At 42.4% G+C, this 18,727-nt stretch overlaps 1 protein-coding gene across 1 annotated transcript in view; it reads left to right on the top strand.

Annotated features, from left to right (window-relative positions):
* LOC102475922 (cilia- and flagella-associated protein 91-like) overlaps positions 1 to 18,727 on the top strand; it is a 29,655-nt gene that overhangs the window by 2,495 nt on the left and 8,433 nt on the right. The window contains exons 2-6 of the mRNA XM_006167642.2: positions 1,900 to 1,976; positions 3,322 to 3,479; positions 4,239 to 4,322; positions 5,511 to 5,567; positions 14,438 to 14,619. Coding sequence (XP_006167704.1) covers positions 1,900 to 1,976; positions 3,322 to 3,479; positions 4,239 to 4,322; positions 5,511 to 5,567; positions 14,438 to 14,619 — 558 coding nt within the window. The remainder of the gene's footprint in view (positions 1 to 1,899; positions 1,977 to 3,321; positions 3,480 to 4,238; positions 4,323 to 5,510; positions 5,568 to 14,437; positions 14,620 to 18,727) is intronic.

Below are 18,727 nucleotides of genomic sequence, written 5' to 3' on the forward strand. Positions count from 1 at the left end.
CCCCCCCCCGGGGGTGGCCATGTAGCAATCCCTTCTCCTTTAGTCTCCTCTCAGGATCTTGGGCACACACGCACACGTGCCCGGTGTGAGTTTAAGCCACTGGGTCTGGGACTCGAACCGTGGTCTACTGCATGGGAATCCAGTGACATAGCCATTATGCCAACTGGTGGTCCCAAATAGAGATTTATTTCTAAATCAAATAGCAAATTATTAGTTTTTATGGATAAATATATGTTACCAAGTCATTTAGACTAGCTGATCAGGTATTTGTGTCCCCAGAGGATACTTGATCTACTTGGAAGATCAAGTCTATCTGAAGGTTGCTCGTGGGTTTAATGTTAAATTGGTTGATTTTAAGGGCTGTTAAAATCAATCATGATACTCTTTGTCACTTTAAAACTCTACCTAATAAGCAAAAATTATGACAGTAGGGAACTCTTCTGTTGAACTTTGAAAAAACAACTTAGTCTCATCGTCGACATATTTATAATTCTGAGTATAGCTGATTTTATGAACCTCTTGTTAAATAATGACATTTTCAGGCCAACTCACAGTTAAGGCAGTCAGATCCCACATGGCTGACCATGTGCTTCGAGTCCCTGATCCAGTGGTTTGAAAAACACCTCATGCATGTGTGCACGTGTGCCCAAAATCTCAAAAGGAGGGACAGTTGGAGAAAGGGTTACAGCATGTAATTTCCTACAGGGGTGCTTTCTCTTCTCCTTCCTGTCTATCTCTCTCTGGTGAGTGCATGTGTCCTCTAGAACAAAAAATAAAATAAAATAAAGAAAAAATATGAAGAAGAGGAAGAAAAAAAAAGGTATTTTCTTGTCATGTCTACCAATTCCGAGGTGTCATGCTGTTGGCATCTTTCCAGGGCACCACATTGGAGACAGAGCTCTTATGTTTACTGCTTCCTTCACTTGCAAACGAGCAGGCTTCTAAACAAGGTGCTTCGTTTTGAAATACTTTGCAGTTAACACAGACTCAAAAGGAGGTGTATTCAGAGAGAAGAGAGTGTGCCAGGGCATTGTGCTTGAAATCTTGTTAGACTTTCTTTATACATTCCAATTCCATAAGGTGCCTGAAATACACAGAAAACGCGTCTACCTGGACTTCCACTGGCAGCTGTGGCGGTGTAAAAGGGTCGCGTGGGCAAGAGCAGGAGCTGCCTATGGGTTACACAATATTGATACTTTCTCATTTGTTTTGCAATTAAGAAATAACATTGCTGGGGCCCGCAGGTAGCATGGCGGTTAAGGGCGCTGGACTCCCACATGGCTGAATGCAGTTCAAATCCCAGATCTGGTGACTTGCTTTCTCACTTTCCCTTTGGCTCTCTCTCTCATTCTTTTCTTCTCTGGTCAAATTAAAATAAAAAAAGCAAGGTAAATAAATAAATAAAGTTAAATAAAGTAACTCTTTTTTATTTTTTTAAAGTGCTTATTATTTTACTCATTGTGGAGAGCACATGCGTGTACATGTCGGAGAGAGAGAGAGAGAAGCACTCTTTTATTTATTTACTTATTTTTGGAGAGGTTTTTGCTGTAGGGCATGTGCGCTTGCCAGAAAGACAGAGAGAGACAGAGAGATAGAAAGTGAGAAATCACCCCCTCAAGGGGGATGGCCATGCTGCAATCCCTTCTCCTCCATTCTCCTCTTGGGATCTTGGGCATGCATGCACACGCGCACAGTGTGAGTCCAAGCCACCGGGTCCAGGACTCAAACTGTGGTTGACTACATGGGAATTCAGTGACATAGTCATTACGCTAACTGCTGGTCCCAATAAAGTAACTCTTAACCAAAAACAAAAAAGGAAATCACATTGTTTTGCTGTGATTCTCAGCCTAGGAGTAGATACGTTCTGTTCCTTATGCTACTTTACTATTTACTTTGCAGATCCATTGTTTATTGTGTCAAGTGAGAAAGATCACGCACAGGCCAATATCCAAGCCAACCTGATTCGAAGCAGAATGGTATGTTTTAATTCACCTACCAAGGCGACCTAGTGAACCTGAATCATCTACTTTGGCTCACTGCATTGATCAGACTGACTCACCTGGAAATCTCTACTCGATTTGAGGATCGGCAGGAATTAGTTGTGTCATGGTTACTAGGGGTCAAGGCATCTTAATATGTATGGGACATTATAAGGATTAATCCACTCAGTGAATAGGGATCGTTAATAAATAAATAAATTTCAGTGGGAAAAGTAATATCGGCCTATGTTAAGAGAATTCAAACAGTATAAAAACATACACAGTGTGAGATAGATTCTACCTCTAGCCCATGCCACATAAATAACCATTGTCATCCGTTTCCTGAACATCCATTTATTCTCTGCATATACCAGTAATCCCTCTTCCTATACTATATACATTGCTCTGTTCCTGTTTAAAAAGTTTACCATAGGGCCAGCCAGTAGTGTGGTGGTGAAGGTGGCTGGATCCCACATGGCCAACTATGTGGTTCAAGTCCCAGACCCAGTGGCTTGAAAAAACTTTGGGTGAGCATGCATGCGCGTGCACATACCCACAATCCCACGAGGAGGACGGAGTAGAAGGGATAAGCTTGTGGCCATTCCTCCCCTCCCCATATGATTTTCAGTTTCTCCTCCTCCCCACCCAGCTGTTTCTGGTGAGTGCACTCACTCTATAGCAAACTAAAAAACGGAAGGAAAAAGGCATTTACCATATAGGCCTAATCTGGTGGCACAGCTGGTAGCAAGCTGAGCTGTAGTGCTGGAAGCCACTTGGCTGACCATGGGTAAAGATTCCAGGGTCGGCCAGAAAACACACCAGTAATTTCTTTTTTTCTTTTTTTTAAGAGATATTTTGCTACAAGGCGCGTGTGCTCGCCAGAAAGGCAGAAGAGACAGACAGAACGCTAGAAATCACCACCCTGGGGGATGGTCATGCCGCAATCCCTTCTCCATTCTCCTCTCAGGATATTGGGCACACAAGCATATGCGCCCGGCGTAAGTCTGAACCACTGGGTCCGGGACTTGAACCATGGTTGACTACATGAGAATCCAGCCACATAGCCATTATGCCAACTGCTGGTCCCCCCACACCGGTAATTTCTTAATTACCGTGCATGTGCCAAGATCCTGACAAGCTAGAAGGCTGTGGGAAAGGATGGGAGCATGACAAAACTCCATCAAGGGTGCTTCTCTCTTCCTTTCTCTCTCATGTACACACATGCACACTCTATCATGTATAAAATAAATAAAACTTCAGTTTACCATATCATTAAAATGTTTTAGACAAGCTCATGGTATAATTTTATCCTTTTCCTCTCTGCCATCTTTCCTAACATTAGAGAAAAGTTCCCAAGTTTAGAACCATGTTCAGTAGCCTGTTCCATTATCCAAGATATAGTCTGTATTGGAGCAAGTCAGATCCCATCCCACCATTCGTCAGTCGGGAGTGGAAGGGACATGAGGAGAAACACCAAGAAGCTCTCCGGCAGCTCGCCACGTAAGTGTCAGGGTCTCCAGCTCCTACAAATACTCTTGTTTTTAAATGAACATATCTTTGTGTTTAAAGATGGTTCATTTACTGTGCGTGATTTAAAAATGCACAGCTGTGGTATTATACCTCGACCAAATTCTCTCCCTAAGCCCCTTGACCCAAACAAGCCTGATTAAAGAGCAACCAAGTGGGTTTATTGGTTAGAAGATGTTCCCAGGCTGGCATGAATTACGTGCATCTTAAATGGTAATTTGCCACCAAGGGTAGAGGTCACCAAGTTTGTTGTTCCCTTGATCCATTTTAGAAGTCACAAATGCTCTTTTCTGGTGGTATCTGTAATCTATTTTTTGGAAACTTGCAGCCAAAGCACCTTCAAAGAGAAGTCTCTTGAATTGCTTATCTTTTAACTTGCTGACAAGTTCATAGTAAGTTTATCAATACATGTTTTTCAGCCTGAGCATTAAAAAGTGTCTTTTAAAAACTTTGTTATTATTACATGCTTTTAATTTAAAGCGGGGCATTTTTCTGTGTGGGATTTCTTAAATCTACTCTTTTCTCAACTCTCACTTCCTCTTCCTAAGTTGTTTCCTGGCTCAGGGGAAGTAATCTTATCTAGTCTAACACTCTTGATGCAAATTACATAAGACTTTGTTCTCAGTATGAGGTACTCTGTGTATCTATTTTGTAGGCCTAGAAATACTGAATAGAAACTACATGTGGAAATGATATCTTAGACTTGAATAATGTTTTCCTGCTTCATTTTAGAACTGACACTTCTTTTCAGATGCCTAAAGAAGTTTATGAAGATCCTGAAGTTACTGGAAAGAATCGCTATAAATATTTCGACAGGTAGATGAGCCCTGGTATTAATAGAGAATTTCTTTATGATAATTACAGCAGCTATCATTTTTTTAAGTGCATATAGCACACCATTTTAGGTGCTTTACATGTGTGTCATGTAGTCTTCAAAACAGAAGTGTAGGACGGAATATATATTAGCCCCATGATAAAAACCATTGATGAACCTGAGACTATAAGAGAAGTGAATTGTTCAAGATCACGATTGCTCAAGGTCACATTAGCTAGCAAGAGGCAGAGCTGGGATTCCAGCTAAGCCTGCCTGACTTCAGAGGTACTAACTGTGAATAAGAATGTGTATTTGAGAGCAAAATGATGTCATTAAGTGAAGTGAGGTCCAGCAGAGATAGTATGAAGTCATGGTGCAAGGAAAATTGTTCATACCTTTCTTTTTTTTTTTAAGAGAGAGTTTTGCTATAGGGCATGTGTGCTCACTGGAGAGACAGAGACAAAAAGCGAGAAATTATCCCCTGGGGGGACGGCCATATTGCAATCCTTTCCTCATTCTCCTCTGGGGATTTTGGGCATGCATGCACACGCACCTGGTGTGAGGTTTAAGCCACCAGGTCTGGGATTCAAACTGTGGTCAACTGTGTTGGAGTCCAGTGACGTAACCGTTATGCCATCTGCTGGTGCCATGAGAATCATTGAAAGTGTGCAAATGGATGATATTTGCTCTCTTTATATGAATGTTGCCAAAGCCAACAAGGTCAAAAGATTTACTTTATTTCATTTGTGACTAATACTCATGTGATAACGTATAGGCAGGTCTAATAAAAAGAAGACGGGAATTCCCTAGATGTCTTTCCTGAGTTAGAAAAGCAGTTTGGATACCACATCTGTGTAAACTTCTTTGAGAAAATAAATTTCTAATCCACATGATTATTTATGAGCATCGTTCTCACGGAAAATTTGTGATACTGATTTTTTCAGAGAACTGTTAAACTCTATTATACTTAATTCCTAGACTTTTGGGGAGAAGCTTTAATTAAGTTATTGAGAACTTCACAACGTCTCGGGGAACTTGAGAAGTTGCTGGGAACTAAGGGGCTAGCTGAAGCCAGAGTTTGAGCATTCCTGGTATTTGGGATCTGCAAGCGCTTTGATTTAACCGGTTGGAAGGCAGCTTAGAGAATGCTTAGTGCCAGAGCCTCACCCTCTGTCTTCCTTTCCTCTCAGGCCTTTTCTTCCATTTCATCAACAGATGCCATTCAACGTCCTTTTTGCTGTAACCAAGTAAGTAACCTTTATTTAAAAACTTCTGTTTTAGTTTATTTTATCTGTTTGCTTCCATATTTGCTTAGAGAAGATAGTTGTCTAAGTCAGTATTTTTCAAACTGTGGATCACAAGTCATTAGGAGGTGTGAAATCTCGTAATGGATCATTTTGAAGCATGAGCAGCATTTTGAAAAAAATGTAACTATAGAAAATAGCCGAAGCTTCAAGTATGTTGACCGTAAGTAATTTTATGTTTATTTTAAAAGTTTTATTTATTTACTTAAATTGCCCAAGGGTGTGTGTACTTTCCAGAGCGAGGTAGAGAGAGAGGGAGAGAAAAGGAGAAAGCACCCGTCAATGGGGCATGGTCATGCCGCAACCCCTGCTGTTCCATTTCTTCATCTTCTCCGTGTGTTTTTCAGGCTGTGGGTCTAAGATAGATAAATACATATATTTATGTAATGAATAATAATTTAAAAGATTTTTCTTTCTTTTTTCAAGTTTTTTTGTTTTTTTTTTGTGTGTTTTTTTTTTTGCTATAGGATATGTGCACTTGCCAGACACAGAGGGAGAGAAAGAGATGGAGAGAGAAACTGAGAAATTGCTGCCCCGGGAGGGATGGCCACTCTGCAGTTCCTTCTCCTCCATTTTCCTCTTGGGATCTTGGGCATGCATGTACATGTACTTGGTGTGATTGTCAAGCCACTGGGTCCAGGACTCAAACTGCAGAGTCAGCCATGTCAGACCCAGCACTTTAACCTCCACACCACCTGCTGGCCCCCTAAAAGGTGTTTCTTACCATGAGTCATTGGCTTAGTCTCTATGTGTTGCTGTAATAAAGTATCAAAAAGTAGGGAAACTTATAAATGATAGAAATTTATTTCCCTTAGCTCTAGAGCCTAAGCGTCCACAATCAAGATGCTGGCATTCATTGTCCAGTGAGGCCCTTCTCGTAGTGTCTTCACGGGGCAGAATGGGCGAACATTGTGTTCTTACATGGTGGAAGGCAGAGGGCAGAAAGGGCCCAGATAGCTGCAGGCTTATGTGAGGCTGGGGGTGTCTTCAGAAAGTTCATGGAAATGGGTATTATGAATGAACTGCATGAATTATTATTATTATTACTTTAAAATTTCTTATACAACATCTGCACTCGCCAGAGAAAGAGAGAGAGGGAAAGTGAGAAACAAGCTACCAGGTCTGGGACTCAAACTGTGGTTGAACATGAGAGAGTCCAGTGCTTAACCATCATACCACCTGCTGGCCCCCAACTCTATGAATTAAAAAAAAATAATTTACACCAAAATAAAGTTGGACTTTAATTCCATTTTCCACAAACTTTTTGAAGTCTCCTTGCAATTTTTTGTATTAATTAATTAATTAATTTATATACATTCAATCACATTGTTTAGCTTAGAAAGTGAACATTTCAATATGTGAACATTTCTCCCCAGTCCAAGTCCCTTTGCATTCTATGATATGCTTCTTATGAGCAAAGCAGGAGCTACGAGATGAGTGGATCACTATGGATCTCCCTGTAATTCTTCCGGGCAGGCTCACCGTATCTCCTATTTGCAGGTCATAATCACCTCAGATCTAAACATTAAACTGGGGTGCTCCGACACCTCCAGGGATGAGCCCTGGGCCTCCCCAATTCCCTCCTAAATAACCGTGATGTAAGGGAGAGAGATTCCTGTCAGAGCTAAACCATGACATCGGCATCATAGATCCTCCGTGTCTCTTAGGTGTTAGGGAACGAATCAGTATCCCTGAGTAAAGTCGGTCTTAATTTTGGCAGGTCTGAGTTTCTGAGCAGTGAGGATAATGTCACCTTGTGTCAGCAGGGAGGAGTGTCTGGGGACCCGTTGGCCTTCTCCAGCCACATTCTTCATGGCTAGCTACAGGAGTCTTTACTTTCCATGCTGTATAAGCTTCTTGGCTAAGAGGATAAAAAGTTAATACTTGGGACCAGCAGTTAGTGTAATGGCTATGTCACTGGACTCCCATGTAGTCGACCAGGGTTCGCATCCCGGACCTGGTGGCTTGAAACTCATGCCGGGTGCGTGTGTGTGCGTGCCCAAGATCCTGAGAGGAGAATGGAGGAGAAGGGATTGCGGTGTGGCCATCTCCTCTGGGGGGTGATTTCTCGCTTTCTGTCTCTCTGTCTGGTGAGCGCATGTGCCCTATAGCAAAAACCTCTCCAAAAAAAAAAAAAAAAAAGAAAAAGAAAAAGAAAAGGAAACCTCTTCAAAAAAAAAAAAAAAAGAAAAAAGAAAGAAAGAAAGAAAAAAAGAAGTTAATAAAAGTTAATACTTTAAAACCTTCATATTATGGGGTTGTGACTCTTCTGACCACCCAAGAGTCACTTGAAGCGCACACGGAATAACTGTTCGAGACACAGAAATCTGAATCGAGAGGGAGAGGCCATACCAGGTAGTGCCTGCTAAACCTCTCTTGTCCTCTGTATTTACTAGGGCAAAGGAGGAAGAAAAGCTACTTTTTAGAGAAAGTTGTTTTTTAGAGAATTAGAAAAATAGGGAGATTTCCAGAACATGCTGGTTTGGGTATTGATTAGGGGGTAAGACTAAATGACACCAGGGGCTAGACAGAACACCTTGGGATCTGGAAAAATACATTTATCAAGATCACACACCTGTTTAATGGGCTCCTGTTGTTTGCATGCAGGAAGGCCACATTTGCTGAGCATGCATTCACTCATTCACTCAGCGTTCATAGATCCATGGTGTTCTGGAACCATTGCATTTCTCTTCTTCTCTAATATAGGGTTCATGATAACAGAACAGAATTTGCTAGGTTTCTGAGGCCCCTCTTTGTTGAGGCCAGGAGAGAACTCTAGAAGACTTGGGGTGAGGCAGCTGGTGTAAGCTCCTGGCGTGGGCTATGTGCGGGAGGAAGGGCCTGGACAGAGGGGCTAGAGCAACATGGCATGTGAGGACACATAGAAGCCGGAGGTTGTGGTCTGAGGACTGAGCCAGGACACAGCTGAGGTCAACACACACAGGAGGTAGATGGGGTTTTCTGGGGTTGGGTCCTGATCAAGGTTGGGGAGGAGCTGGAAAAGGGACTCTTGCTCTTTGTCATCTCTTTCTCTCCCCTAAAATCAATGGAGACTGGAAACTAAGTTTGGAAACTAAGTTTGGAAACTGTGTATTACATAGCTGCCAGAAGCCCTGCTCCAGCCGGGGTGGGTTGAGACTCGTACACGGGAAGGTGACATGGGTGAACAGAATCAGGCTGAAAACTCAATGCTCCTTAGCATGTTCTCAGCCGACTACAGCCAGAGCCAGCTCCAGACTGCAGCATTAGCGGCTACTAAACACACATATTTATTGAGGGATGTCTTACAGGAGTAGGAGGGGTGAGGGGGAAACAAAAGATTTACTCTACGAAATGGAGTATTCAAAGTACAGGTACAATGATCATAAAACATGATGTCTGTCTTGTTTGATTAGGTGTAATCAATTACAGTTCTCAGGATGAAGGAGTCTATTTGTCTGGTGCATTTTCTTCTTAAATCTTGATTACCGGACAGGGCCTTTTCGGGTGAGAGGGTCTTGTATCTCAGGAGACAACACAGGATGTCTTATTAGCAGTTTTTCATAGTTAACAGCACACAAGGGAGAAACTGTAGTTAGGGACTCTCTGTTGCTTGCCGGAACCAGGTAAGAACTTCCAGCTAAGATAGTTACTCTTCACCCTGGAGCCTTCAGGTTTGTTTATTCTGTCGTTGTTAGCCAGATCTGTCCTTCCTCTATTAACCCACTGGTCCCTGTATTTTATTTGCTGAATTCTTTGTATGTTAATCAGTGAATTCTTGTGCTTTATCTTTGAGTCCCTGTCATGGAGGTGGATGTGCTAACTTGGCCTAATGTAAGTTAACTTTGGCCTGTAGCTTTAACAAGGGGCATTTACGTACAATTAGCCTTAAACTAACTTAGCCTACATATGCTACTAACGCTAATTTGGCTTATACTAACTTAACCTAACATATGCTAATTTTGGTTTAAAACAGGCAGGTGGGGGAGTCTGTCTCAAGTTTGCTGATCCTCATGTGCAGAATTAGGAAACCGCATTCCTACAGGATCACTAATTGGCTTTACTGTAAAGTTGCAGTAAGGTTGGGAGTGTTATTTAACCCTTGCAGGTACCATAATAACAGTAAAGCTCACGGCAGAGAAATTGAGTGCAGGCCAGTACAGCGACACAATGGAGTTTTAAAGCTCATCAACTGGCGGCCTTGCCTCGCAGTTTCTTCCCAGCGCAGGCCTTGCCTTAGGCATGGGAGGCAGCCTCTTTACCAGCTTGTGTTGTCTGCATGGCCCCGTCACAGTCACATAGCCGTGGGAGTTCTGTCAAAGTCACGTTCCTCTTTTGCACCCTTTTATCTGAGCCACCTAGTAAGTACTAAGCCACCAGAAAGCTTGGCACAAGGATTTATGGGGCCTCATCATACTCTAAGTACATGTGATCACATGGTTCAAATCTGTAATTATTATATTTAATTTGGAAAAACAATAATCTGTTCTCTTGATTCAAGCTAATGGTGTGATAATGTTGGTTGTCAGAAAAGTTATGATGCATTTTTGCATCAAAAAAATACGTCATGACTTCTGACAACCCAGTATAATACAATTTCATGTGACCTAGGATGATACAAAACCAATTTGAGGTTATTTCCTCAACTAGAATTTTTTTTCCCCTAATACCAGAGGGCATGCCTGAGAGAGAGAGAGAGAAAGAGAAAGCACCTTCCTCGAGGACTTGGTCATACCACAATCCTTGCCCCGCTAATACTGCATCTCATCAGGACCTTGCACCCACACTTACGTATGCCCAGAGTGTTTCTCAAGCTGGTCACCCATGTGGGATCTGGCTTCCTTACTGCGCCAAGGAACTGGCCTCCCAACTAGGATTTTGTAGTAGAATATTACCTTCTGAGAACATAAGAAATCTTATATTCTACATGTTAGAAATTTATAGCTAACTGCCAGAAAAGTGATTTCAATACCAGTCAGACTCCAGTATCAAAACAATTTAAAGTACTTGTTCCATCGTAGTTAAATCTCCAAATAGGTGTTTCTTGCTAACTGGCTTGAAATGGATTTTTCTGAGAGCTACGTTGCATATATGAAGGGGACTTTATGGAAAAATGCCTGTTATGAAAAAAACTGTGTGGATTTCAAAGAATTTTTTTGCACCAAAAATGAATTCCATTTTTCTGTGAACTTTTTGATGTCCTTCTGTGTGTGTTGTGCTCACATAGAAGCACCACCCTTATTTTTCGAGATGGAAGAACTCTTTGTTTTTGCCATTGTATTTAGTTATTTATTATTTATGTAATATAACTAGTTCTACCAAGTAAAACAAAACATATTCTTTTAAATGAAATGGCTATTAAATGGCTGTTTCTCTCTCTCTCTCTCTCTTTTTTTTTTTTTTTTTTTTTTTTTGAGAGGTTTTCACTATAGGGCATGTGCGCTTGCCAGAAAGAGAGAGACAGACAGAAAGGGAGAAATCACCCCCCCCCACAAGGGGGGATGGCCACGCTGCAATCTCTTCTCCTCCATTTTCCTCTTAGGATCTTAGGCACACACGCACACATGCCTGGCGTGAGTTTAAGCCACTGGGTCCAGGACTTGAACTGTAGTTGAGTACACGGGAGTCCTTTGACATAGCCATTACGCCAACTGCTGGTTCCTCTCTCTTATTTTAAAAGTAATATAGAAGGTTAAAAAATTCAGAGAACTTGGGTCTGGCAGGTGACATGGTAGTTAAAGGTGCTGGATTTCTACATGGCCAATCGTGGTTCAAGTCCCACACCTGGAGGCTTGCTCTCTTGCTTTCCCTTTCTCTCTCTCTCTGTCTGATCAAATTTAAAAAAAAAACAGTATAAATAATTCTCTAAAAGAAAAAAAGGAAAATTCAGAGAACTAAAAAGATGAAAAAATTATCTCTGTAATTCTATTATCCAGAAATAATTATATATGATTATTGTTTTATTGTATATCTGTCTATGCATTTTTCTATACATTAAAATACAGCACATAAAACCACAGCACAGGTAATGTGCCACTGTGTGAATACTACAGGAACCGGACTCCTACCATCCACACTGCTTAATAGTGCTCTGTTTTCCCTCTTTTACAATGAATCATGGACATTTTTGATTGCTCATAAATATTATTACAGCATTACTTTCAATCACTATATTCCATTTTGAGTGTGTTATTTTTTAAAAAACAGTTCTTACATTGATGGTGATCATTTACGTTTCAAATATTTTACTTTTATAAATGAGACTTTATGAACATATTTGCATCTATATCTTCACATATTTGTTCAAGTATTTCCTAGAGTAAATTCCTAGGAGAATAATTGCTTGGGCAAAGGGTAGTGCAAGTGTTTAGTATATATTGATAAATTATCTGTCAGTTAGGTTATATCTATTTTTATTTCCAGCAACAGTTTATCAGAATGTTTTGTCACAACTTCATCAATGCTAAATATTTTCAATTTTTTAACTCTTTGCTTTCTTGATAAAATATCATATATCTTGATATTTTAATTTGCATTCTATTGTTTATTAGCTCTATTTATTATATTTTCATAGTTAAAATTTTTTTTTTTTATGTTTTTGCTGTAGAATATGTGCACTTGCCAGACAGACAGAGAGAGGGAACATGAGAAGGGGGATGGCCACACTGCAGTCCCTTCTCCTCCATTTTCCTCTTGGGATTTTTGGGCACACATGCATGCATGCCCTGTGTGATGTTCAAGCCACTAGGTCCAGGACTTGAACCATGGTTGGCCATGTAGGAGTCCAGCACCTTAACCATCATACCACCTACTGTCCCCCACATTTTTACTTTTTGTTTTTATCAACTGTCTTTTGCCAATTTTGTGTGGGGCGTTCAACTGTTATATTGATTTACAAGGGCTTTTTATATAGAAAGACTATTCAACTTTTTATCATATGTGTTGCAAAACCTAATTCCAAGTTTGCCATTCATTTCTAAATTTGTTTGTGATATTTTGAGATACAGAAGTTGAAAATTTTCCTCAATTCTATTGATCGTTTTCTTTTTGCAGTTTCTAGCTTTTGAGTCATGCTTAAGAAGACCTTCACTCAAGGATGATATACTTATTTACCTATGCTTCCTGTTAGTACTTTTATAGTCTTAATTTTACATTAAATATGTAAAAGATCTGGAGCGAGGCCCAGCCACGGTGGCTCAGGTAGTAGGGTGTGCTAACTGGAGCCTGCCATAAGAACAGGCCCAGGGCTCAGATCCTTGGTCAATGTGAACATACAGGATGTGCCCATGGGTGTGCCGGGCTGGCTGGAAGGCTGGGAGGAGGATCACAGCATGGCAAGACCCTGAAAGGGAGCTCTCTCTCTCTTTCTCTCCTAATAAATAAATAAAAGTATGGAAAAGTCCAGCAACATAGCCATTACACTAACTGCTGGTCCCTCTCTCTTATTTTAAAAGTAATGCAGAAAGTTAAAAAAATTCAGGGAACCAGCAGTTAGCGTAATGGCTATGTCGCTGGACTCCCATGTAGTCGACCGCGGTTCGCATCCTGGACCCGGTGGCTTAAAACTCACGCCGGGCGCGTGTGCATGCGTGCCCAAGATCCCGAGAGGAGAATGGAGGAGAAGGGATTGCGGCGTGACCATCCCTCCTGGGGGGTGATTTCTCGCTTTCTGTCTCTAATGTCTCTCTCTGTCTGTCTGGTGAGCGCATGCGCCCTATAGTGAAAATCTCTCCAAAAAAAAAAAATTCAGAGAACTTAGGTCTGGCAGGTGGTGTGGTGGTTAAAGGCCCTGGATTCCCACGTGGCCAACTGTGGTTCAAGTCCTGCACCTGTTGGCTTGCTCTCTCGCTTTCCCTTTCTCTCTCTCTCTGTCTGGTCAAATTAAAAAAATAGTAATAATAACAAATTAAATTAAATAAATAAATAATTCTCTAAAGGAAAAAAAAAGAAAATCGATAATGCTGTATAACTTTATGTTTAAAAATGTGGAATTAATTTCTGTGTAAGGATTGAGGTAAATTTCCCACTTGTTTACCGAATTATCCCAGCATTACTTAATGAGGCATCTATCCAGAAAGATCTTGCCTTCCTCCCTCCCTTTTAAGAGAAACCATCTTCTTCTCTGCTCCTGTATTTCTGGAGGGGAACAGCTGTAAGTGGGGGTGTGACTGAAAGCACAGAGGAGGGAGACCAGGAAAGACGACAGTCCTGAACAGGCCCGTAAGTGCCATACAGTCTTCTATTGTGGAATCCACTTCTGTGACTCCATACTGCAGCCTTGCCCAGTGACACAGGAAAATAGACACTTCTGTGAGTAGACTGAGGTATTTGTACTCGGTTTTTTGGCAGAAGTGAAAATGACAAGGTAATTCTCAAGATTTTCTGGCATATTCCTGGTTACATTGGTTACATTGGTCACATAACTTTGTGCCTGTCAAGGCCTTTTTTTTTTTTAAAGAGGTTATTTTTTTTTTAATTTAATTTATTTATTTTTTTGCTATAGGACACTTGCACTTGTTGGAGAGACAGAAAGTGAGAAATCACCCCCCAGGGGACGGCTGAGATTTTTGCTATAGGGCGTGTGTGCTCCATTCTCCTCTTGGAATCTTGCTCTCACACACACATGCACCTGGCCTGAGTTTTACGTCTCTGGGTCTAAAACTCGAACCATGGGCCACTACGCGAGAGTCCAGACACATAACCATTATGTCATCTGCTGGTCCCTGCCTGTCAACAATTAAAAGGGGAACTCAAGGATATATTTCTACTTGCTCATGTAGTATTTTAAGTGATCATATCAGATTTCAATTTTTAAACTAATTTCCCCCTTTTAGGACAGAACCATACAGTTTTCCTCCTGCTTCTACTAAGTGTCCACCCATACCTTCAAAGTGTACCGTGGGCACCCAGACCGACTATCGGGATGCTGATGTTCAGACAGATCCGTACTCACCAGAATATGTCGTGTGTCAGGACTCCATCCCTGAGCTCTTGACCCTGGCCACTCTCACCTGGGGTGAGTGGATCATTCTGTTGAATATTTGCAGGTGACGGTACTAACTGCGTGCAGCCGTGGTTTCAAGTGTTGCTATTGAAATGTCTTGCTTAGTACCGCAACTTCACAGACTTAAAGTTTTCCTGGTACTTTCGTTCACTGAAATAGAGTTACTTCTTCTTTATTGTAAATAGCTCTGTTGTGCCTGTCTCTGAAGCTGACATAATACTGGGTCGCTGGAAAAGTCATGATGCATTTTTGCATCAAAAACATAGAAAAAGGGGAACCAGCAGTTAGCGTAATGGCTATGTCGCTGGATTCCCACGTAGTCGACCATGGTTCGCGTCCCAGACCCGGTGGCTTAGAACTCACGCTGGGCGCGTGTGTGTGTGTGCCCAAGATCCCGAGAGGAGAATGGAGGAGAAGGGATTGCGGTGTGACCATCCCCCCTGGGGGGGATGATTTCTCGCTTTCTGTCTCTCTGTCTCTCTCAGTCTGTCTGGCGAGCACACGCGCCCTATAGGGAAAACCTCTCAAAAAAAAAAAAAAATTAAAAATAAAACCAAGAAAAGAAACCAGAAAAATACGTCATGACTCTTCCAACAACCCAGTATTTTAGCTTAATACTGTGGCTACTTGCCTCTCTCCTCTCTCTTGTTCTTTCCAGTGAATCAACTCCTTTTCATTGAGCAATCATAGTTCTTTACACATAAACTTTGTTTTTGAGTGTACGAGAATGATTCACATTCCTGTATATGTAATAATATTATATTACTTTGCCAAAATGTCTTACAGCTTGTCATCTTTTTTTTTTTACATACTTGATTGGATGGTTTGGATGATTTTCTTTTTTTTGAAAGATTTTTGCTATAGGGCATGTGTGCTCAACAGAGAGACAGGAAGTGAGAAATCACCTCCCAGAGCGGATGGCCACGCTGCAATCCCTTCTATTTCATTCTCCTCTCAGGATTTTGAGCACACATGCACATGCACCAGGTGTGAATTTTAAGCTGCTAGCCATCTGCTGGTCCTTGGATGTTCTCTTTTGATACTATCTCCGAAATGATAAATAGCCTTCAGGTTCAGAAATTCACCCTCAGAATGTACTAAAATCTGGTATAGGCCTATACAAACCAAGAAGAGAAGGTGCCTTTAGAAATTATTAGAAATTAGGGAACAGCATATGGCACAGTGGTTACGTTGTTGGGCTCTCACATAGACCGTGGTTTGAGTCCCAGACCTGGAGTCTTAAAACTCATGCCGGGTTCATGTGTGTGTGTGCCCAAGATCCTGAGAAGAGAATGGAGGAGAAAGGATTGTGGCATGGCCATTACCCTTGGAGGATGATTTCTTGCTTTCTGTCTCTCTCTCTGTTTTTATAGCACACATGACCTATAGCAAAAATCTCTCGAAAAAAAAAGGCTATAGCACACAGGACCTATAGCAAAAATCTCTCGAAAAAAAAAGAAATGGTTAGAAATTAGCTTATCCTACTCATTTGACTGTAGCTGGGAAAACTGAGAACCAGAGAAGTTAACCAGCTGCTCCAAGGCCATGGAGAGAGCTGCACACCGTGATGACGTCTATTAAAGTGAGAGTACTTTTGTTTCACCATTGTGAAGGCTAGCTGTGATCACGTATGCAGCCCAGGCTGTAACGGTGTTCACATGTCAGCTCTAGGTTTGCTTCTCATTTCCTGGCTCACTTTATGAATCCAGACTAAGTATCCTTTTTTTAAAAATTATTTATTTTATTTTATTTATCATTATTATTATATTATATAAAATTTGCTATAGGGTACTCATAGTTAGCAGAGAGAGACAGAAAAAGAGAGAGGGAAAGTGAGAAAGCAAGTTACCATGTCTGGGACTCGAACCGAGTGTGGAAGTCTAATGTCTTAACCATCATGCCACTTGCTGACCCTAGACTATTCTTTCTTCTTCTTCTTTTTTTTTTTTTTTTTAAGAGATTTTTGCTATAAGGTATGTGACTTGTCAAAGAGACAGAGAAAGACAGAGAGACAGAAAGTGAGAAATTAACCCCCAGGGGGATGGCCATGTTACAATCCCTTCTCCTCCATTCTTCTCTCAGGGTTTTGGGCATGAATGGGCACACGTGCCTGGCGTGAGTTTTAAGCTGCCAGGTCTGGGGGACTTGAACCATGGTCGACTATGTGGGAGTCCAGTGACATAACCATTATGCCATCTGCTGGTCCCTCTTTTTCTTTCTTTTTTTGAAGTTTTTGCCTTAGGGTGTGTGTGCTCTCCAGAGGGAGAGAAAGACAGAGACAGTGAGAGAAAAGTGAGAAATCACCCCATAGGGGGGATGGCCACACTGCAGTTCCTTCTCCATTTTTCTCCTGGGATCCTGAACACACACGCACATGCACCTGGCATGAGTTTCAAGTCACTGGATCCATGAATCGAACCGTGGTCGGCCATGTGGGGCTCCAGTGATGTAACCGCTATGCCATCTGCTGGTCCTGAGACTAAGTATTCTTCACACCCACACTTTAAAGCACTCTAGGCCTAGATGACTGATTAAAAATTCACTGACAACTTCCCCTTCTGCTCTGCACAGATAAGAGCTATAAGAAAAAGAATGAATAAGCATGTAGCCACAGTTAAAAACAAGGGAGAAAATATTCATAGTGTAGAACCGGAGATTTCTTCCGAACAGAAACAGCCAGGAACTTTGATGGTAAGCAGGGCTGTGAGAGATGGGGAGCCAGATCCACATGACCTGCCTGAACTGGAGGGGCCAGAGCCTTTCCCCAGCACACGAGTGGAGATGAAGACGGGCTTGCTGTTGAGATTCTAGGCCAGGCTGAGTCAGGCTCTCCTGCCTCCGGCTGTGGACTTATCTCTTGGTGTGACAGGGGCTTAGCGTGGGGCTGCAGAGGTCCAGGGCCATGCAGGGACTCAGAAACGCTTCACCAGAAGATACCTACCCTGGTGCTCAGCCCTGGGCAGCTAAGGTTGAACCGTCATTGAGAACTTCTGTAAGGTAGGCCTACTCCTCCCACTTGTGGGGCCTTGGGCCCTGGGCTGGCACTCAAAAGGAGGCCCACACACCCTATGTTTAGATATTTTAAAATACATTCTTTTCCACGAGTATATCTTCATAACGAATTGAAAGGACCAGTTTAAAGTTAGAGTTCTTAGGCTGCCCAGCATTCAAGGCTGGGAGGTGGCAGCCAGGGACACATCTGCTAGTGGCCTGTCTTTTCCCTCCCAGCCCGCTGCCTTCTGCTCCGTGAGGAGACTGCCATGCATGCATGTGATTGCCCAGCTCACATTCTCAGCCTCAGTGCACATGTTCCTACACACAGCTGCCATCTGGCCATCCCTCGGACTTATGGGGGAACACACAGCAGCCTATCATGTACCCTCCGAAGTCCAACCCTGGGAAGAAGCCCATACAGACTTTGGAGGCAGGCACTGGGGCACTGGTGCCAGGATGTGCAGGGTCTCTGAGGATGGGAGCAGCTCCAGATGGGCTTGATCCCTTGGATTCCTTAGCCTATGGTGTTGAGCAGCACTGTAAAGAATGAAGTCAGGAGGCCGGTCTGTGGTGTGGTGGTGAAGTCAGCTGGATCCCACATGGCCCATGATGTAGTTCAAGTCCTAGTCAGGTGGCTTGAGAACACACTGGGCATATTTTCCTGAATCCTGAAGAGAAGGAGAGCTAGAAGAGAAGGAAGTGCAGTGTGACTGTGCCCCTTTGAGGGTCCATTCTTGCATTCCCTTTCTTTCTTTTTCTTTCTCCCTCTCTTTCTCAGTCTCTAATGAGTACAGGTACCCTCTGCAAATTAAAAAAGGAAAAGAGTGAGATCAGAGTGAGTCCTACCTCCCCTTGCTCATTTAAGAGTGCTACTGTGGGAACCAGCAGTTAGTGTAATGGCTATGTCGCTGGACTCCCACGTAGTCGACCGCGGTTCATGTCCCGGACCCGGTGGCTTAAAACTCACGCTGGGCGCGTGTGCGTCATGCCCAAGATCCCGAGAGGAGAATGGAGGAGAAGGGATTGTGGCGTGACCATCCCCCCTGGGGGGGTGGTTTCTCGCTTTCTGTCTCTATGTCTCTCTCTGTCTGTCTGGCGAGCGCACGCGCCCTACAGTGAAAATCTC

The sequence above is a fragment of the Tupaia chinensis genome, unplaced genomic scaffold (assembly GCF_000334495.1).
Source record: "Tupaia chinensis unplaced genomic scaffold, TupChi_1.0 Scaffold144909_1, whole genome shotgun sequence".
NCBI lineage: Eukaryota > Metazoa > Chordata > Mammalia > Scandentia > Tupaiidae > Tupaia > Tupaia belangeri.